Below are 23,058 nucleotides of genomic sequence, written 5' to 3'. Positions count from 1 at the left end.
TAACTGTCATATAACAAAACCTTTTGCCAAGTTTGGTGAAATTCCTCCACAAATTGTGAGAGGAGTTGATTTCAGAAGAACGTCCACCCTCGTGAAATTGTCAAAGTACAAGTTATTTAATCAAGGGTCAAAACTCTGGGAAAATTTTCACAAACGAAATTAAATCGCAATATGCGTATTACCGTCAAATAACAAGGCCTTTTACCAAGCTTAGAGAAATTCATCCAAAAATTGTGAGAGGAGTTGATGTCAGAAGGTAAGTACAAGGTTGTTAAGCAAGGGCCACAACTCTGGTAAAATGCGACCGAATTGAACAAAATTATAATGTACGTACTACCGACATATAACAATGCCTTTTACTAAATTTGGTGAAATTCTTCCAGCAACTGTGAAAGGAGTTGATTTCAGAAGGTGAGCACCCTTCCCAGGATGGACGGACAGACGGAAATCGTCACGACATAATCCCTCTTCGGGCCTTTCAGCCAGCAGGGGATTAAAAAAAAAAAAAAAAAAGCTAATTAAAAGCATCCACTGTAAACAAAAACACTGCCAAAGAAATCCTCTAATATGTTCAAGAGGCATTTTTGCGGCAGCATACAAGAGGTCATGTCAGGACTTCTTAATGTTGTCAAGTTTTACTGCAGGCTAATACAGTAATAATCTTGAAGGTAGAGTGCATACCTCTGCCAAGCCACATATCTGGATTTGCATCAAAATCTAAAATCAATCGTTCCTGGGTCTGTGGCTCACCTTTCGTCCAAATTTCATCAAAATCCATTCACTACTTTTTGAGTTGCATTGGGAATGGGCAAAATAAATAAATAAATAAAAATCTAAATCCTGGCTCCGCATACATATCTGAATCCTGGATCCACATCCAACTCTAATCAACTGTTCCTCGGCCCATGGCTCACCTTTCCTCCAAACTTCATCCAAATCCGTCCACTAATTTTTGAGTTATGTTGGGAACAGCCAAAAAAAAAATAATCATATACACACACAACCGTTCAAAAGTTTGGGGTCACTTTGAAATGTCCTTCTTTTTGAAAGAAAAGCACTGTTCTTTTCAATGAAGATCACTTTAAACTAATCAGAAATCCACTCTATCCATTGCTAATGTGGTAAATGACTATTCTAGCTGCAAATGTCTGGTTTTTGGTGCAATAGGTGTATAGAGGCCCATTTCCAGCAACTCTCACTCCAGTGTTCTAATGGTACAATGTGTTTGCTCATTGCCTCAGAAGGCTAATGGATGATTAGAAAACCCTTGTACAATCATGTTAGCACAGCTGAAAACAGTTGAGCTCTTTAGAGAAGCTATAAAACTGACCTTCCTTTGAGCAGATCGAGTTTCTGGAGCATCACATTTGTGGGGTCGATTAAATGCTCAAAATGGCCAGAAAAATGTCTTGGCTATATTTTCTATTCATTTTACAACTTATGGTGGGAAATAAAAGTGTGACTTTTCATGGAAAACACAAAATTGTCTGGGTGACCCCAAACTTTTGAACGGTATATATGAGTGATTCCACGCTTATGGGTACTGAAATGGGGACATGAACTTATTTTTAAAAATTCACCTAAAACCATTTCTTTTTTTACCATCAGGTCACAAAACATGTAATCTTTAATGAATGATATGTTAAAAGATAACTTTAATTTTCTGAGATGTAATAAAAACATATTTATATGCCAAAGTCAAGCCTATGAGTTCCAAAATGATGTCTGTTACATTACTTCTGTTACGATTGTCCATCTCGCGTCTGTTACAAATTAATTACAATCTAGCTATATACCATGTTAATCTTATTGAAAGAATGTGTATGTTTATTCTACTACACATGTTTATTAATTATATTTGCTAAAACATGACCTTCCTATGTTTCAAAAAGTAATTCTACATTGTTAAAATTGAGAATATATATGTCCACAACACTTCTGTTACGTTCTGACTTTGGCATATAAATATATGTTTTTATTACATCTCAGAAAATTAAAGTTATCTTTTAACATATCATTCATTAAAGATTACACATTTTGTGACCTGATGGTAAAAAAAGAAATGGTTTTAGGTGAATTTTTAAAAATAAGTTCATGTCCCCATTTCAGTACCCATAAGCGTGGAATCACTCATATATATATCCTGGAACCACATACAGATCCGGATTTGCATCAAAATATAATCGATTATTTCTTGGCCTATGGCTCACCTTTCCTCCAAATTTCATCCACTACTTTTTAAGTTACTTTGGGAACAGAAACAAAAACAAATGGAGGCGAAAACAGAACCTGCTCCAACAAAGTTGGTGAAGGTAATGAAAACTATATTCAATTGTCACCAATTCTATCAAAGACCTCCATCAAAATATTCGAAAGACCTAACAAATAACGTTTACAACAAGGTTCATTTTTTTCAAATCGAATGTGTGCGCATGAAAATGTTTTCACATCAAAATACCTTTTTAAAGAAGCAGCGAGCTAAATCTACAGGGATGAAGAGGTGGAAGCCCACAAACCTGAGTATGCGCCAAGAAAGCAAAGAGAAGCTGCAGTTTCTTCATCAGCGTATTGGAGCCGTTCAGGTTCAGAGATAATACTTTCCGTCTGAAACTGAAGACAACACAGAAGTTTACACAAGATGGCAAGATAAACTATTCTGGAAACGATGAGATCGGGAACTGCGCCCCGATTTCTTTCCCCCCACACATTAGCATTTGGATGGTGTGAAGTGAAGTGAAAGCAAACTCACTCTGTTGCCATGAACAGCATCTGAATTATGCTGTTTAGGTAACACGTGTTGCCCAAGTTCACGAGTCCCGTCTTCCCCGTCTCTGATTTGCCCATAAGCCTCAACAATCCAGAGGCAAAAGAGTTTGACTGCGAGGTCCAGGCACTTTGGTTCAACACGTACTTGATCTTCTCTTCACTGGGTTTAGGGAGTTCCTGGAACAATCCAAAGGCATCGGTAAATTAAAAAAAAACAAACCAAAAAAAAAAAAAGCACCAGGGCAGTATCTTTATATCCAGTTTGTGATGCAAGTAAGGAAAAACACATCAACAATGCAGTGGTGCGGTTCAGTGGAAGGTGAAGTGGATGTACTCTCTCCACCCTAAAGATGATTATTTTCACATTACAGCAAGTCAAGAAGTGTTTCATTTCGATTCAGTCATAGCAAGCTGCCAATAATTACAATGCTTTATTGAATGAATAATGACTCCTACTCAATCATACTTTTTTTGATTTCCTGTTACGCCCGAGTGTGTAAACAATTCATCATGGACACGATACATACTGATGCAAATATCTGACGACGTACATCACGAACTTCTGCAATTCGCATCGTTCAAAGCGCCATTCTATTAATTATGCATGGAATGCAGCTGCACTGTTTGAGCACCAAAAATCCATCTGTGCAGTTTTAAAAGATACACAGCACGCTGGTCACATGATCACACTCTTTCGTGGAGAGCCTGTGACTAGCTCTGGATCGCAACAACCAACAATGATTATACGTCATACGGTTGAAAAGAGCTCTTCAGGAGTTTTTAATACAACACCAAAGGCTTTGGAAGACGGTCAGTTTAACTGACTTTGGAGCTCTCTTTCTGCTCCGGAACTCATTATGCTTCAGCCCAGCATTTTCAAAGTCTCCAGAAACTTTACTTATTCAATTAATATCATTTATAAATGTATTATTATTTATAAAATTGATATGAACAAAGGCTTACTATTACTTTTTCTTCTATAGACAAAAAAAAAAAAAAGTGCATTGTTTTGAATTGTTTAATTCAGAAATAAAAAAAAGTATGGCTTTTTTTTTCCATTCAAATTTTGTTCAAAATGTTGTGAGATCGGAAGCGAATTGAAAATGTGAAGCCAGTATCGAAAACTGGATCATGACTGGAGTGTATCGTTACAGACCTTGCATCTGAGGTCATGGAAAGTCCAAAAAACTAGTTCATTCATGTTATCATTTCTGCTGTAGCAGCTATAGAGCAGTCATTTCCTCACCAACCGCTCTCTCTCTCTCTCTGTAATTGGGCGGGCGGGAGGATTGTAATTCGATTTTCATGTTCATGAGAATTCAACAGCACTGGAGTATAATGCAAGATAATGAACAAACAACAACCACCCCAGGACGTGATCGTCTTTAGCCCTCGAACTTCCCTGCACTGTACATGCTGCCATGTTCTCTCCTCCTACACGCATGACAAATACGTGTTAATTAGGTTTGTACTCATTATCAGGCCCATTCCGGGCAAAAGCAGGTGGATCAAAGCATGGCGGACACCAGCATTGTGCAAATCATCTGTTTTTGATCTGCTCCAACTTCGTTTATTCGAGGAGAAAGCTTGCAGGAAAGATTCGTCCTGAAAAGAACCTTTCACGTGATCGGAGATCTTACTGGAGCAAGATGCAATGACTAGATGAAGAAAAGGGTTTTGTTTGAAAAGGCAGTCAGTAAATGTGATGCCCTTGAGAGTTTTCCTGATGAAAAAAAATTAAATAAAAAATAAATCAGATGGCATCTTCTTGTGAAAGAAGATTCTGAGCTATGTTTACTGGCCAAAAGTACCAGAATCTCTAGTAATATCTAAAAGCCTGTCATTGCAAGACGGTACATTCGCTAAATATCTGTTGTAGACCTGAATATGCAGTGCATGCGAGATCATTTTGACGCTAGCTTGCTGTTTAGATCTTCACAATGTGTTAGGATTCCTGTAGTCTCCGGGGCATAAGAAGGTGTTAGGATTTCCACGGTTATCTTTTTATTTTGATTACATGGCTCCAGGCTGCGAGGGCCAGATGGCAGAATCCATCTTTTGTTCGGTCGAGGTGCGAAATACCTTTTGTCATATCAGACTGTGAAGTCTCCAGGACTGCCGTCTCTCATTTTAATATTTTATGGGCCGCACATACACGTACAAACGCGGTGGTTTTCACCTGCTACGGTTATTTTTGAGATCATGGTGAAATTGTTGTATTAGCCTGAATTTATGATTGTGTTATACTTCAGAGATATTTTACCATTAAGCTCCTTTAAGCTGAGCCTAAGTACACAGAGTTTACTTGTTTTAGGACCTTGCGTGTATGTCATCATCTTGTGTTCTCCACCACTGTAAAGGCATTTCGCATGACAGACACAGACCCGACGTCAAGTCGTAAAACCCTTCAAATGCCATATGGTAAATGCAAGCAAGTCTGTTTTCTTTTAAAAGATAGCAAAACGCATGTTTTAGCCAACGAAAAACCCCATACTGGGCAACCAATCATAAGTTTGTTTTTCAAACAAAGTCAGTCCTTTTACAATGATTTTAATCCGAGCCACCATTTCGTTTTGGGGTGGTCCTCGGTCAGGTCTAACAGAGAGAGACATGACTTTAAAAACTGTTAACAGAAGTTCGGAGGCCAGTTTTTTTTTTTCCAAGGAACCACTCACGCTTGCATTGGCTCTATGGAAATAAAAGGTGTCTTCAGGCAACTTCGTGCAAGCATATTTTTTGGTTACTTTTGTGATATAGACTTCCATGACGCATACAGCTTGAAAGCAGATTTATACCCAAAATGGGTGTGGTCTAAACTTCGCAAACTAACACATACTAATAATCTCATTATCTGTAGCCGCTTTATCCTGTTCTACAGGGTCGCAGGCAAGCTGGAGCCTATCCCAGCTGACTACGGGCGAAAGGCGGGGTACACCCTGGACAAGTCGCCAGGTCATCACAGGGCTGACACATAGACACAGACAACCATTCACACCTACGCTCAATTTAGAGTCACCAGTTAACCTAACCTGCATGTCTTTGGACTGTGGGGGAAACCGGAGCACCCGGAGGAAACCCACGCGGACACGGGGAGAACATGCAAACTCCACACAGAAAGGCCCTCGCCGGCCCCGGGGCTCGAACCCGGACCTTCTTGCTGTGAGGCGACAGCGCTAACCACTACACCACCATGCCGCCCACATACTAACACTACGTTCAGACTGCAACCTGAAACGACCCATATCCGATTTGTTGTGAAATCCGATTTTTTTGTTAGGCCGTTCACATTACCAATTATATGAGACTTGTATGTGATCTCCAATATGAACGGAAAACGACCCAAAAGTGTCCCGCATGCGCAAATTGACACGTAATAAGCACATCTACGTAATACGTAAACAAAAAAAAAAGCGCACTCTTCAAGTTTCCACCAAAGAGGCGGGATTAGCCAACGCAGAATAGTGACGTTTGTCTCTTGTTGATGACGTGTAGGTTGCATGAATGCGACCTGTCCGGTCAGACTGCAGTCGCATGTGAAAATAACGGATATGCATCGGAATTAGGACCACATATCCAAGCGGCCTGGGTTGCATGTGAAAAAAAATCGTATCTGTGTCGTTCAGATTGTCAATAACAAATCGGATACAGGTCGCATATGGGCAAAAAAATCAGATATGGGTCGTTTCAGGGTGCAGTCTGAACGTAGTCTAATAATGCGCTTCCTATTTGTATCTGACCATGAGTTGGCTGAGTGGTTAGCGTGTCCACCTCTCGACCGGGAGATCAGGAGTTCTACTCACGGTCAGGTCATATCAAAGACCATCATTTAAAAAAAAAAAAGGGGGGGGGGGACTGACAACTATTAATACTGATGCGAGTAAGGAAGTCAAGCTCTTGTGGTTACCAGAGGACTAGCCCCCCCCCACCCCACTGTAACCCTAGCTGTACAGACAAAAGGCCGAGGGCTACTGAACAGAGATCAGTGCTGCACCCATACGCCTTAAAGAGTTGGTTAGTACTCGGACAGGAGACTGCCTGGAAAGGCCAGATTCTGGTGCGAGACGGACTTTGACTCTTGACTATTTGTATCTGTTTACTTTGGTTCCAACGGGATTAGTCAGGATTTCTCACCTTAATGACGTCAAGGATGCTGTCGTAGAGGTCGGGGAAGCCAGAGTACTGGTACATCATGCAGTGGATGAGCTCGGTGAACTGCAGCAGGAAGGCTTTGCTGGTCGGGAGGCCATCGCTCTGCAAAGACTTCACCAGCGGTACTACGTGAGGGACCACCTGTTTCACCAGGAAACGTGCATTCATTATTGTTGCTATTGTCATAAAGACTGTCACAGGACTCTTGATCATCCTTTCAACACAGAACGTACTGTTTTCTACACCAGGATTATAATCCCACTATCCAGCGCCACTCAGAAGAGGAGGAGGAGGAGCTCCCTTTCGAGTCTGGTTTCTCCTTCATGGTGGTGTTCTTCAGGGAGTTTTTGAAAAAGGTTTCATTGAAAGAATGTTGCTTTTCCCTGTGTAATCAATCGATTATTGGATATGGAACATTAACTTAATTGTTAAAATGTGAGCTGTTACATACGGGCCACTTTTTCCATGGAATAAAAACGTGTTCTATTCCCTTCTAGTGGGTTTATTGATGGCATGCAATATTATCATATTGCTTATCCTCCATGTATAATATGCCACTCTCCCCAATTGAGAATGAGCATGTAATATTATTATAATATTGCACATCGTCGAGACAACACGACGTCACAGGTCAGAGCTCACATGAAGATCAAAAGACAAAACTTTTCTGCTGTGCATGTGCAGAATAATTTCTTTGCCGGCCGGGAGAGAGAGAAGACGAGGTTAATCCAGTGCTCGGATTAAGCACTAAATAAATAAACTGAAACTCAAGACGCGCTGAACACCCGAAAGGCTACCAAAACTTCATTATATATTCTTCACGTATGTTTACAAGAGAAAAAAAAAAAAAAAAAAAAAAAAAACATACCAACAGACATAAAAAAAATAACTGGAAAAGAGACACATCAGAGATGTAAAACTTTCACACTAGCCAGTGGCTGACAGTTTGTTCACAAACATGGCCGCGAGATTTGCTTTATGAAAAGTGGAAGATTTAAAGAGAAAGATGTGCTGAACACCTGAAAGGCGACCAAAACTTCACTGGATATTTTTCACACATATTTACAAGAGAAAAACATACCAACGGACATCGAAAAACTGGAAGAGAGAGCAATCGCGGAAATATTGTCAAAGTTCTATTTGGAGGTGAGGGAAAGCGACGGAGACTTTTACAAGAGGACGTCACTCGTGGACTTCACTCAGCAAAGCCCTTTTGTTTTGAACAACTGCAATGGAACAATTAAATACGACCAAAAGTAACTTTGAACTTGAACTGTCTACCTGGATATAGCTTGGATACAAGTTGGGTTGTTGTTCAGGCTTTTTGGACTTGTACCATTTTTATTGTTAGAACTTTGTACATTGGATTGACAGAACATTGAATTACATTCGATCAGAATCAGCATTCAATATTGGTAAGTTCCCCCTGTTCTTAACTTTTTGTAAAATCTATAACTGTTCCATCAAATGTGTATGAATAATAATAATAATAATAATGGCTTTTTTTCATGGTGTATCAGATATATTCCATTCAGCTACTCGTCTTCAACTCGTTCAGTATCATGCTAGCTGAATGGAATATATCTGATAGACCACTCAACGCCAGCCAATATTATTTAAATAATAACCTCGACTTCGTCACTTCACCTTCGGCAAATAATTTTTAATTAAGAGTACTCTATTTTGTATTGCAAAATTCAGGAAACTAGTATCAAAAGAAAGATATTGGTCTAAACTACTTTTTTATATTTTTTCCTCACTAACTCCTCACAATAGACCCTATCCTGAGAGAGAGAGATTTTCACATCCCCCAAACATTTCCCCTTTGTCCCGGTTGCCTCTGGTTTGTTCATTAGGGATCGAGAGCTCAGTAAATCTATGTTGTGACAATATCTATTGTTAAAACCGCGATTTAAATCAAACTGAAAGAAATGTTTAACACAAACATGATTGGACTTGATCCATTTTTAATATGCACACATTTGGAATGAGTTTAAAGTGCACATCACGGGTAAATTCAGGAGCAAGATCAATGTAATTCTCCGATTTTATATTAAACTTTAGTCAAATATCAGTCACATTTTGTGCAGTTGTTTTACCTTGCACAATACCAGAAAAATTCAGTTGAAATCAAGCCATTTGAGGCGAATTGGTCCGCCTCTAAAAAAAATTGGTATTTGGATTTCCCAGCAAACATTGATTTTCATGACGTCGCGTGCGGGACGCCTCCCTCTGAATCCTACGTCAGCGCTGGTTTGTTTATGAGAAAACGACCTGGTGGTTTTCTGCAAATTTCTTCAACGTTACTGCGTAATTATTAAAATGGTTAACAGATGTATCGTAGGAGGGTGTAGCAACACCAATCTTGATGGGATTAGCACTCATCGTTTCCCAAAAGACCGGACAATGAGAGAGAAATGGGAGCGCTTGGTCTACACAGGCTGTGCACTGAAACCTGCTGGCGCTTCCGCAGATAACGTCACGAATCTGGCTCCAGACTCCCTTGGGATTTTTCCAGATGCGTTTTGTTATTTTAATTTGTTTCTGCTGTAGACAGATGGCCTTGTGCAAAATTACCCTTCTGGATGAGCGTGTAAACGGACATACTTTCATATATATATAAAAAAAAAAAAACTAGATAGAACTTGACGCCAACGGTGTCAATGGGGATGCCTCTGCCCGGTAGACTACACTCCTTATTAAGTTGTGATTTGGGGATGGAAATTGGACCTCACAGTAATCCTGACCTGGTGAAATTCCTTTCATTTGCCTTGGAGATATTGTGTTCACAAGGTTTTCGGACAGACATTTGACCTCACAGTGACCTTGACCTTAGACCTTTTGATCTCAAAATCTAATCAGTTCATGTTTGTCCCAAAGCGCACAAATGGTGATAGTTTGGTGAAATTCCTTTCATCAGCCTTTGAGATATCGCGTTCATAAGGTATCGGGACGGACACACGCACGCACGCACTGACGGACAGACAACCCGAAAACATAATGCCTCCTGCACCTTACGGTGGCGGAGGCATAAAAAAACGAAATTGGTCCAGGATATGCACTTTAAGGCAGGGCACTGTCACTCGTGCATCAGTTAAAACCACTAATTCAGTATTATGGGTCATCTTTAATGTCTTTAATAGTGCTGTCAAGCGATTAAAATATTTCATTGTGATTAATGTCGCGACTGTCATAGTTAACTCGCGATTAATCGCAATTTAATCGCACATTTTTGTCACATGAAAAACCATTGTAATTCTCTTATCAGCATAAAAAAGTGAATGGGCTTGCTCACCGTTCGAACTACGGGGGTACTCGGGGGATCCGAGATCCCCTGAAACAGACACGAGATCCCTTGAAAACATGATTTGGGAACTGTTGGGGGGTCTCTGAAATATTGGCAAAATGATGTTTGTTGACATAGCAATCGTGTGTAACGGGAAGCATTTGCATATCCGAAGTGAGCGCACAATGGAGATCCGCGCTCTGAGACAAGCACAAGCACCCCCCCAAGGGAAAAAAAAAGGGACCCCCCGAAAATATCGGCATAGTTCGAACACTGGTTGTACCAATGTTTTTTTTTTCTCTGAAGGCCAATTTATGCTGACAACCCAGTCCTCGCAGACGGTGTCGCAGACAGTGTCTGCGTAGCCCCCCCCACCTTCGCAGACGCTCTGCGTGCACCTCCCAAAAATTGCGACCACCGCAGAAGCCTCGCAGACAGCGCCGCAGACAAGAGGGCTCTGATTGGTCCACTCTACCCGCTGTACACGCACTTCTGCCTCCCTGCTTTCCCGGTTTGTTTTGTTTTCACGACCGGCATTTTTAAAAACACGAGCGAAGATGGAGCAGCACGAAGAGCGGTTGATTGAGGAAGTACGTACATCTATACGATTCCAGTTCTAGTCATTATAAAAAAAAAAAAAAAAAGTTCTAGTCATTATAAGTAACCGGAGGATAAACACTCCACTAACCACACCCACCAACTACTCCTAGCGACTTCGCGCCCCCTTGCGTTGTGCCGGTGAATAACATCGCGCACGCCTATTACTCCCCGCTCAACGATAAATTACAACTGTCTGCGAAAAGCTATCTGCGAAAGCCTTGTCGCAAGAGCATGCAGAGGCCTTGAGACAAGCGCAAGCACCCCCCCATGGGAAAAAAAGGGACCCCCCGAAAATATCGGCATTGGTACAACCAGTGTTCGAACTATGTTTTTTTAAAATTTATTTATTGCAGAGCATAACACGTCTTGTCACAGCCACTGCAAAGTGAGGCTGGAGCCGCCGATGGGAAAACGATTGGAGCACCGTGGCTCTTCGGGGGAGGGCAGAGGACTCTGGCTGTGCGGGGCGTGGCATGTCACAGAGCGTTAATCTCGCGATAAAAAAATTAATCGCCGTTAAAATTGAGTCAAGTTAACGCGTTAATAACGCAACATTTTTGACAGCACTAGTCTTTAATGCTTTTTTCTTCATTTTTCCCCCTAATGGTAATAAAATAGTAGTAACAAAACTTTTTTTTTTTTGCTTTGTCAACTAAAGCCCCGTCTACACGATCATACATTTGTCCAAAACATTATCATACAAATGTATGATGATGTTCAAGTTTGTATGATCATGTTGTGGATTTCTGTCCACACGATCATACATTTTGTATGTCACATGACCCGAATTAACAATCTGATTGGTGGATGACCCAAAATGTTGTAAGATGTTGTGAACATTTGTTGGAAAGTAGAAACACGATTCTAAAAATTTGAACAACGTCATACAAGTATGACGTTGTTCAAGTTTGTTGGGAAAACCGTCCACACGATTATACATTTGTCCATGAACATCATCATACATTTGTATGACGATGTCCATGGACAAATGTATGATCGTGTAGACAGGGCTTAAGACTGACTTGCATTGCCCCCCCCGCAAGAAATTTCACCTTGATCAGATCAGTAGAAGGTCGTGTGATGGTCTTACCAGGTGGAAGGCCTCTGGCGAGTGCTGGAAACTCAGCAGCATGTGAGAGAGGACTGCTAATGCTCCCTGTCTCACGATGGGGTACCACAGACGATTAAAGACCTACACATGAAAAATACAGGGACCCATAAGTAATAAAAAGAGACGACTTAACAGAGAACACAATCGGAAAAACAATATTGTGATTGTATTGCGAAATGAGCAGTCCATGACACAAAACCTCATCTTCAGGGCCGGAGATCGGTGACTTTGTTATAATCTTCACGGTACACAATAACATTTAATGGTGGTTTAGTGGGCTCACTCATGAGCTTCCTTGATGGTAATATCGCTAAAAATTCTTGTCTGAAAACAAATTTACTTTTTACGTTACTATGAAAAGCAAAAGGGAGCTTTTTTTTGCCTTATTGCGACTTGTGTTGGATTTTTATTCATGCTTTTGAATGAAACAAAGTACAAGATGATTTTATGACGCATGCTCTGAATCTAATGCGAACCCAGAGCTTCCTAAATTTCACGTGAGTGCAAATTTTTACTGTCAGTCACTCCCTGAAAATATTTACACGTGCTTGGTACAGCGTGACAAGCATCAAGGAGCAAATATACAGTACCATTCAAAAGTTTGTAACCCCCCCCCCAAAAAAAAATCATTCATCAGCTCTTCTGTATTTTGGTTATACACAGCGGTGTAGTGGTTAGCGCTGTCGCCTCACAGCAAGAAGGTCCTGGGTTCGAGCCCAGCCGCCGGCAAGGGCCTTTCTGTGTGGAGTTTGCATGTTCTCCCCGTGTCCGCGTGGGTTTCCTCCGGGTGCTCCGGTTTCCCCCACAGTCCAAAGACATGCAGGTTAGGTTAACTGGTGACTCTAAATTGACCGTAGGTGTGAATGTGAGTGTGAATGGGTGACTGTGTCTATGTGTCAGCCCTGTGATGACCTGGCGACTTGTCCAGGGTGTACCCCGCCTTTCACCCGTAGTCAGCTGGGATAGGCTCCAGCTTGCCTGCGACCCTGTAGAAGGATAAAGCGGCTAGAGATAATGAGATGAGATGTTCTCCCTGTGTCTGCGTGGGTTTCCTCCGGGTGCTCCGCTTTCCCCTACAGTCCAAAGACATGCAGGTTAGGTTAACGTGGAGCGGCCTTGGGCTGAAGTGCCCTTGAGCAAGGTACCTAACCCCTGACTGACTGCTCCCCGGGCGCTGTAGTGTGGCTTCCCAAGTGTTCACTGCTTCAGATGGGTTAAATGCAGAGGATGAATCTCACTGGGCTTGTATGGAATCAATTTTGTGTCAAAATGTTCATACAATACTTTTGAAATCTCATCTCATTATCTGTAGCCGCTTTATCCTGTTCTACAGGGTCGCAGGCAAGCTGGAGCCTATCCCAGCTGACTACGGGCGAAAGGCGGGGTACACCCTGGACAAGTCGCCAGGTCATCACAGGGCTGACACATAGACACAGACAACCATTCACACTCACATTCACACCTACGGTCAATTTAGAGTCACCAGTTAACCTAACCTGCATGTCTTTGGACTGTGGGGGAAACCGGAGCACTCGGAGGAAACCCACGTGGACACGGGGAGAACATGCAAACTCCGCACAGAAAGGCCCTCGCCGGCCACGGGGCTCGAACCTGGACCTTCTTGCTGTGAGGCGACAGCGCTAACCACTACACCACCGTGCCGCCCCTACTTTTGAAAGATCAAACAAAAACGACAAATCAAAATACAAAAAAAAAGTCAATTTTTTTAGACTGGCAAACAAATTATTCGTGTAATCGTGCAAAATATCAGTCTATTACTCTTCAGAAACCTTTTATTTTTGTTCCGCGTCTTTCTCAGTTTTGTTTGGCGTAATTTATTTTGGTTGCGATTCCAGCTCTCTCGTTTGCGCTCCCTGACTTTTTGCTTGCAGTTTTGGCACAAACTTCACGTGTGGGTGGGCTGTCCAGGAATGTATTCCCATTGGCTAACTTGTGTTTGACTGACAGCTACGCTCAGCCATTCCCCGGAAGCTGTTGCGGCCATTCCCTACTCGGATTCTGGCGGACTGTTTGACGAGTGACCGATCCATTGATGGTAAACAAGGATCGAGTGGACTTCAGTGGCGACTATGATACTGAATTTACACTTTGTTGAATTAATTCAATATCATAGTCGCCACTGAAGTCCACTCGATCCTTGTTTACCGTCAATGGATCGGTCACTCGTCAAACAGTCCGCCAGAATCCGAGTAGGGAATGGCTGAGCATAGCTGTCAGTCAAACGCAAGTTAGCCAATGGGAATGCATTCCTGGACAGCCCACCCACACGTGAAGTTTGTGCCAAAACTGCAAGCAAAGAGTCAGGGAGCGCAAACGAGAGAGCTGGAATTGCAACCAAAATAAATTACGCCAAACAAAACTGAGAAAGACGTGGAACAAAAACAAAAGGTTTCTGAAGAGGAATAGACTGATATTTTGCACGATTACACGAATAATTTGTTTGCCGATCTAAAAAAATTGACTTTTTTCTTTTTTTGTATTTTGATTTGTCGTTTTTGTTTGATATTTCAAAAGTATTGTATGAACATTTTGGCACAAAATTGATTCCATATGCTTGAAGTGTGCATGTGACAAAGGTTTCTTCTTCTTTGTCGTCTATATTCTACAATACTGAAGACATCAAAACTATGAAATAACATATGGAACATATATGAAATTATGTGGTAAACAAAAAAAAGTATTAAAAAACGAAATACGTTTCATATTTTAGATTCTTCAAAGCATCCAGTGTTTATCTTGATGACTCTTTGCATACAACTGGCATCATCTTAACCAGCTTCATGAGGTCGTCACCTGGAATGCTTTTCAATTAACAGCTGTGCCTCGTCAAAAGTTCATTAGCGGACGAATTTCTTGCCTTTGTAATACATTGGGATCAGACAGTAAATAGCCCTGTAGTGATCTGTACATACTGCAATTATGTAATGACATACTGTAACTACCAGCCAAATGCCTTTTTTTGGCTCAAGGTATTTATGTTTTTAAAAAAAAAAAAAACAAACAAACAAAAAAAAACATTCTGAATCCTGTGGCGATTTTTTTTTTAAATTAGTTATCTGGTCCTTCTAAAGGTTTGAATGATCAGCAACGATGCATGAGAGCAAACCCAGCATCCTTCTATGCACAATAATTCTCTAATAATTAAATTTATTTTTTTCGTGGTCCAAATCCTGCGCTCTGATTGGCTGGCGAGCGGGTCCGTATCCTACGGTACGGACCCCAGTTAAGGACCCCGGTTATGGACCTCTGGCGACTCGCTCGTTCACAACAACAAACATAGTAGAATTTTTTGTCAACATTTATCTTTTTTTTTTATAAGATTTATTTCTAAGATTATCAAAATCTTATACATTTTTGCCAGCATTTCTCAGGAGAATAGCATTAATTTTACAGCATGGATAGCGATAACGACAGTCTTCACAGTGAAAGCGAGTTTTACTACCCTGAGGAAGAAGAAATAAAAGAAAACATTTCAGGAGAAAGCTAAAAACCTCTAACTGTTGCTAACGCCGAGCAAAAACATGGCTGAATCCTGCATGACTCCTATTTGTATCAATAGGAGACTACACAGGCGGCAAAATGTAGTTTTTTTCCTGCCATGGAAGTGCGCTTGTATACCGAGGAGGAAGCCATTTGCATTACAGCCGTGAATGAGGATTCAAAATGGCAGCTCGGCTCGGTTTTGCCTTTTGGGCGCTCTCGTTTTCTGTTAGAATTTGGTAAAGAAAAAATAAATAAATAAATAAAGCTCATCCTCCACACCATAATGCCAATTGTCTTCCCCCTGCTGGACCCATACCAGTTTGCCTACAGGGCCAGCAGGGGGACGGAGGATGCTGCTGCATGCCTTCTCCACCCCCTCCTGCAACACCTGGAATCACCGGGCAACTTTGCAGCCATCCTCTTTGTAGACTTTAGTTCAGCCTTTCATACCATTCAACGCCACCAGATGATCAAGAAACTCTGCCACCTCAACATTCCACCACCCCTCATCCGCTGGATTCACAACTTCCTCACCAACAGACCACAGGCTGTCAGGATAGGCACAGTGACATCATCCACCATCGTCACTAACACGGGAGCTCCGCAAGGCTGCGTTCTCAGCCCTTTCCTCTACACCAACGACTGCATCAGCCCCTCACCTGTCACCACATACTTTAAATATTCTGACGACACTGCCATCCTTGGTTTGCTGAGCGACAATGACTCCATCACGGCCTACCAATCATCCATCTCCCTTTTTACCCAGTGGTGCACAGATAACTTTCTGGAACTCAATGTGGCAAAAACAAAGGAAATGGTATTTCCTAATTCAGACACCACTGTTCTGCCCTCCACCCTCATCTATAATCAGAAGGTTGAACAGGTCAGTCATTTTAAGTATCTGGGCCTCATTATAGACAATAAGTTGACATTTGATCAACACATCACTAACATCCACAAGAGGTCTCAACAAAGGCTCTATGTCATCCGTAAGCTCAGTGCTCTCTCTGTCGCCCCTCATCTTTTGTCCCTTCTGTATTCCAGCATCATCCAGCCTATTCTACTGTACTGTTCACCCTGCTTCTATAATATGCTCGCCACCTCCAACAGAAAAAAACTGACAAAAATCACACAAACAGCATCCAAAATCATTCACCACCCCACACGCAACCTTACTGAGCTCAACCTCAAAGCTGTCACACGCCTCGCAGTGTCAATAATCGAAGACCACAATCACCCTCTTTACCCACTTTTCACACTGCTCCCATCTGGCCGCAGGTATAGGACTTTAAGATGGAGACGGGCATGTTTTCTAAGAGTTTTGTACCGTCTGCCATCTGTGCACTGAACTGCCTCCCCCAGTAACCCTGTACGGACTTTCCTGGACTGGGTAAATAGTGACGGACTGTCTGATGCAGATATGTTGTAGGCCTACTGTCTGAATGGTTTCCTGTCTTAGTGAGCATATTTGATTTGATTTCTGTTCAATGTCTTGATGCCTGTCGCTTGTTTTTGTCTGAATGTTTTCTGTCTGTGTGTATACATTTTATACCTGTTTAATGTTGGTTATGTCTTTATTGTACTTGTATGTTGTAGCTGGGGCGGCACGGTGGTGTAGTGGTTAGCGCTGTCGCCTCACAGCAAGAAGGTCCTGGGTTCGAGCCCCGGGGCCGGCGAGGGCCTTTCTGTGTGGAGTTTGCATGTTCTCCCCGTTTTGTGACCACCGCAGAAGCCTCGCAGACAAGAGGGCTCTGATTGGTCCACTCTACATCCACTGTACACGCACTTCCGCTTCCCTACTTTCCCGGTTTGGTTTGTTTTCACGACCGGCATTTTTAAAAACACGAGCGAAGATGGAGCAGCACGAAGAGCGGTTGATTGAGGAAGTACGTACATCTATACGACTCCAGTTCTAGTCATTATAAAAAAATAAAGTTCTAGTCATGGGGCGGCACGGTGGTGTAGTGGTTAGTGCTGTCGCCTCACAGCAAGAAGGTCCTGGGTTCGAGCCCCGGGGCCGGCGAGGGCCTTTCTGTGTGGAGTTTGCATGTTCTCCCCGTGTCCGCGTGGGTTTCCTCCGGGTGCTCCGGTTTCCCCCACAGTCCAAAGACATGCAGGTTAGGTTAACTGGTGACTCTAAATTGACCGTAGGTGTGAATGTGAGTGTGAATGGTTGTCTGTGTCTATGTGTCAGCCCTGTGATGACCTGGCGACTTGTCCAGGGTGTACCCCGCCTTTCGCCCGTAGTCAGCTGGGATAGGCTCCAGCTTGCCTGCGACCCTGTAGAACAGGATAAAGCAGCTAGAGATAATGAGATGAGATGTTGTAGCTGTTCCAAGTCTGACAGTTGGTGAAGAAAAGATCTATCTATCTATCTATCTATCTATCTATCTATCTATCTATCTATCTATCTATCTATCTATCATTTACCAGCTTAAGGTCGGTCCGTATGGTGAAATACCGTGACCTCGGCCTTGAATACTGACCTCGGCCCAGAGGGCCTCGTTCAGTACTTTCAAGACCTCGGTCACGGTATTTCACGATACGGACCTCCCAGCTGCTAAATAACATATATATTGTTCCAAGCTGATACACACAGACTTGCGTGTCTGAAAATATTAGCATGGACAACCGAGCAATAACAATAATGAACAGTTGATACAGCGTGGTCCAAACACACTGAAAAGAAATGTAAACTGTCTCAAGAGCCTGTACAGTTTGGATTATTATCCAGGACAGGGACATGATGCATGGCGTACAGGGTTTACACAGAACTCTGTGCATCTGTGCCTGTGTTTACCAGTTCGATTTTAAGCACAGTGACATCGATGAGGATGGTGAACTTCTGCACAGCAGCCAGCCCCTTCAGAAGAGCAATAACCCAGGTATCGACGTGATTGGCCAGCGGCCAGGAGAGCCAATCAATCATCCTGTGGAACAGACAGAGGAAACAAGATCAACTGCAAGCTACTGCTCACTTACGTATCCCCCGCTCTCGCTTAGATCAAGCAATTGAAGGAATACGACACTTATTATGAATGTTCATGTCAACAAATAATTAACCCTGAAACGAGTAAGTAAAGAGCAGTGTCTCTCCCCAGGGATTTCAAACAGCATCCTGGTAAAATGTCATTTTGAAATAGCGTCAAAATCCACCCGATATGTTTCGTAAATACATTCAGTCGGTAAACAGGAAGTCGATGTGCGACAGACCTGAAAATGGTACACACGGTATAGAACCCCAAGCTGAAGCTTGGTACCAAATATCAAGCAGTTGCGATTTGTAGTTGCTGAGAAAAATATTACGAAAATTTTGTAAAATCCACGCTATATGTTTCATAAATACATTCAGTCGGTAAACAGGAAGTCGATGTGCAACAGACCTGAAAATGGTACACACGGTATAGAACCCCAAGCTGAAGCTCGGTACCAAATATCAAGCAGTTGCGATTTGTAGTTGCTGAGAAAAATATTACGAAAATTTTGTAAATCCACGCTATACGTTTCATAAATACATTCAGTCGGTAAACAGGAAGTCGATGTGCGACAGACCTGAAAATGGTACACACGGTATAGAACCCCAAGCTGAAGCTCGGTACCAAATATCAAGCTATGATAGCTCAGCGCTAGCTAGAATGACTTAGTTATCTGTCCAGAAAAATGACACGTCATCCATCGAACCTCGCTCTATCTTGCAGTTGCACTCACTAGGCAGGCTTTCCTTTTCTTTTCTGCTGGTGGGAGAGCAGAGTCCGCCATGTTTGCCCACGCTGATTTGTTTTGGTTAAAAGTAGGTCAGACACGCCCCACGGTGGTCATGCGATATCGTTGCTCGCTTGCTTCGACAATCTCCGGAATCGTAAAACGTAGGACGCTTTTTGTCTCGGCAAAACATTTACGCTTTTATACATGAAGTGTGCTGCAGCGAAACACCTCGAAACTCCAACAGCACTAAAAATAGAACATTTTACCCAGAATTCAACTTTACAGTCAGAATATTTAACTCCAACAGCTCACTTGAAGAATGCTGACAAAAGGATTCGAACTCAACAGCACACTCTTGGAACAATAAATGGAAAAGAAAAAAAAAATTAATAATACAATCAGAGAGAGGTTAGCTAAACAGCGTCTGAAGACGCTGCGTCCAGGCCTCATCATCATCATCATCATGATGAAACTTTATATATTAAAAAAAAAACCAAAACACAAATTCCAATCCACTTCTTGTCCATTTCCAGGTTTTCCAGAATGTGACCACAATTGGACCGTTAGTGACGGAGATATCTGTTCAGCTTGCGTGAATTTGGTACAGGGTGTTCTGAGTGACTCCCCAACCTGCGAGGTCAAATCTCCTGGGCGGTCGAAGTTTACATTCCTACATCATACTTTGTTAATTCAACCTCCTTTAGTCCAGACAGATCAAAACCCATCAGCTGGATCATGTGATCAGCATTTCCGTATTCATCCCAGCTGTAACACGATGCCATGCTTGGAGAGAAAGAGAAGGAAATCAAAGAAACGCGTGTGTGTCAGAGCTGACCTGCTGAGAGCCTGTGTCATGCTGGCGTCTTTGACGTTCTGGTCGGTGGTGAGGCTCTTGATGAGGACCGTGATCATCTGCAGAGGGATGTGCTGCACGAGACTGGCCAGAGCAATGGACGGCTCAAAGGATGGATCTGCAACTAACACACATACACACGACTTCATATTACAAAACTTTACAACAGCGTATTCAATTCTCCAATCTGATTGGTCAAAAAAAAAAAAGTGTTGATTAGTTTTCTTCACCAACAGTCGGTCTGATTCCAAAGCAAATCAACGTTGATATCCAGGCGCTCATTCTAATATGCTGTCTCTGTTGAACACTTTTTACAGAAAATCAAACGGATTACTGCTTTAAAACAAGTCAAATCCAACAACTAAGGTTTCAGTCAGGACCACACAACCAGTCTCGTCCTTCGTGCTACCTTTTCACGCTCGGCATGTCATGATAAATCGCGATACAAATTTCTGACAATTTGAATCGATGAAATAAAAAAATGAATTGTGATCATCGCCGTTTTTCTTAGCTATAATTGCTTTGTTTCAACAGTAAAGGGCACAATAACGTACAATAGAGGGAATGCTCGTGACTTCACTGTAGGCGGAAGTAACACAGCTCAAATGCCATGAGAAACACAAAAAACAGATCTAAAATGGGAAAGAGCTGGTGCATGATTGCGTACAAATAGATTTAACAAGAAAGAGCTTTTTTTTTTACAGACTGCTGAAAGGAAAAGAGAAGCAAATGAAAGGAGTAGAAATGTTCAGAAAAGTTTATTAAGAAAAGGAATATTTTAGTTCATAGGCTCTTAGACTTTACTTCAACTTTTACAAATGTGGGTAAATAATTATTGTTGGTTATGAAGAAAATCAAAAAGTATTTATTAAAATTAAACCAAAGGAATATTTAAGTTGATAAAAGAAGAAGAAAATAAATGCTGCATATTTCTGGTCACAGTATTGGAGTCGAGTCACTAAACCTGGAGTCTGATCCAGTCTCGAGTCCCCAGTGTTCAAGTCCAAGTCATTTAAAAAAAAAAAAAAATAAAATAAAATTCGAGTTGTGTCCGAGAACGAGACTCCAACCGCACCATGTGACTGCGGCTGTTTTAGCACCATTAACATTAGTTTGTTCCTGAACGTGATGTATGAACAGGTGAATGTGCTTCTCTTTATCAGGGAGTGTGAAGTATTCTGTCAGAGATGGTTGGGAGACGGATGTAAGTGCAGAAGGTGTGTTTATTCATACAAGTGAAGACGGTAAGGCCATTCTTAAAAAATGTTCTGTTTCCGGTCCACCGGCCGGGTGAGTGCCGTTTGTGTGGTTGAAATTTTTTTTTTAACGCCGTTTTTGACATTTTTTTCGGGTTCGTAAATCTAAAATCGAACTTGACATTTATGCATTCCCAGGGCTTTCCACTAAGGCTCATACTAGCCAGCCATGACAAATAAGTAGCCAGCCGGGGGGAGGAAACACAAAATAAACTCCTGTGCACGCAGTTCCCAGGATTAAATGTATTTTCCACAGACCATTTATTTATTCACTTTACTCAAATACAAAGTAAAATGGCCGTAAATCTTTTCTTTTCTTGCGTATTGCATCATGAGGCGTTCCTGGCTTTTAAATCTCTTATTTTCGGTGCATGACACATTCACGCAGCTGAGCATGCTATGAATTAACAACGACAACGGTCTGCAGTGGGGCTACACAATTACACACTCGGCGGACATTTCTCCATTTGTGTATGAAAATACACTCCAACCACTCAGTTTGGGTTCATTTACAACCAGCGGTGTCTTTTGATGCCAGCACGTAATTGAACGAGAGAAGACTGGTTTACCGGAGACAAAATAAGCGTCATCTCTGCTTCTGTTCCCTCCGATGCCGCCTCTGACTGCCTCCGCCGAGTGCGCGCGCACACACACACCGCATGTCGGGGCCGCGGATGAGTTACTCTCCCTTGATCAACGAAGTCGGCGGGGAATTTGTGGTTATTATCGGTACAAACAGCACGAATCACAACTTAAATGAGTGCGCTTCAGTTTGACATTATTGTCAGTCCGTTAGATAAACATTTAATTTATTAAAATGGAAAATTAATATTTAGAGCCTGTGGGCGACAAAAATAATAGTCATTAAAGTAGCCGGCTGGACTTAATTGTGTAGTCGGCTGTATGACAGCAGCCGGCGCTTGTGGAAAGCCCTGCGTTACGCGCAGCATATAGAATCGAATCAGCTCTGCGCATGCGCCGTGCGGCACAAAAAAACAGCAGCCACCATGAAGGAAGGAGATCCGGAGTTTTCAAACATTTGCTTAAGTGTGAAATCGCAAAATGGTATTTTAGCGAACAACAAAATAGTACAGATTCAGAAAAACAAATCATTCAGTGATCATTTTAATAGTGTAATTTCATCCGAACTAGGCCTAACGCTCGATTTAGAACTACAAAAAGTCCGTGTGTCGGACATTTTAAGTACCTTTGTAAAAGTTTTGCAAATGTTGCAGTCAGCATTTAAAATGCTAACTTAGTTTTTGTACAAGTTTCAGTTGATTAAGCGGTCATATTTTATTAAATGTGTCTGCTTTTGTAATAAAGTACTGAAAGAAAAAGCAAACAGAGCATTGCAATTTCTTATCCATCCATCTCCCTCCCTACTGAAAATTTTTTTGCTCACCCGGTGGACAGGAAACGGATTTTTTTTTAAGGATGGCCTAAACGATCCAGAACGGCAGGCAAAAATCGCAAAATAGTGAAACAGGCAATAGGTCGAACAAGGCACAAACAGGCTATCGTAGACTCGGCAGAATCAAAGACGAGAAGCAGGAAATCAGGAAACCAAACAAGCAAATAAGGCTCGGTAATGTGTCAGCAACGCAACTCAATACTTCGCAAAGCAAGTGTGTTTTCACAGTTTTTCTGTCGGCGTGCTGATTGCGCCTTAATCCTGTGCAAGTCATTTACAGCGCGTGCGCTATCCAGAGCGCGCCTGAGTCTATCTGATACACGCGCCAAGGCGCACAGGAGTGACACTACTGCACGAAATTAGTACAAAAATTAATGTACATATAAATATCTTATGCCAAATTATATACGTCAC

The 23,058-nt window shown here is 42.0% G+C and overlaps 1 protein-coding gene across 4 annotated transcripts in view; it reads right to left on the bottom strand.

Annotated features, from left to right (window-relative positions):
• Positions 1-23,058, bottom strand: part of usp38 (ubiquitin specific peptidase 38) — a 46,673-nt gene that overhangs the window by 15,519 nt on the left and 8,096 nt on the right. For 3 of the 4 annotated variants that reach the window (XM_060926521.1, XM_060926520.1, XM_060926524.1), the window contains exons 3-8: positions 19,957-20,098; positions 18,217-18,346; positions 11,892-11,993; positions 6,898-7,056; positions 2,750-2,943; positions 2,517-2,610 (exon numbers count right to left, since the gene is read on the bottom strand). In XM_060926521.1, coding sequence (XP_060782504.1) covers positions 2,517-2,610; positions 2,750-2,943; positions 6,898-7,056; positions 11,892-11,993; positions 18,217-18,346; positions 19,957-20,098 — 821 coding nt within the window. The remainder of the gene's footprint in view (positions 1-2,516; positions 2,611-2,749; positions 2,944-6,897; positions 7,057-11,891; positions 11,994-18,216; positions 18,347-19,956; positions 20,099-23,058) is intronic. The other variant, XM_060926523.1, reaches the window with a different exon arrangement.

The sequence above is a fragment of the Neoarius graeffei genome, chromosome 7 (assembly GCF_027579695.1).
Source record: "Neoarius graeffei isolate fNeoGra1 chromosome 7, fNeoGra1.pri, whole genome shotgun sequence".
Lineage (NCBI taxonomy): Eukaryota > Metazoa > Chordata > Actinopteri > Siluriformes > Ariidae > Neoarius > Neoarius graeffei.
This window is presented reverse-complemented; position numbering and strand designations above follow the sequence as displayed.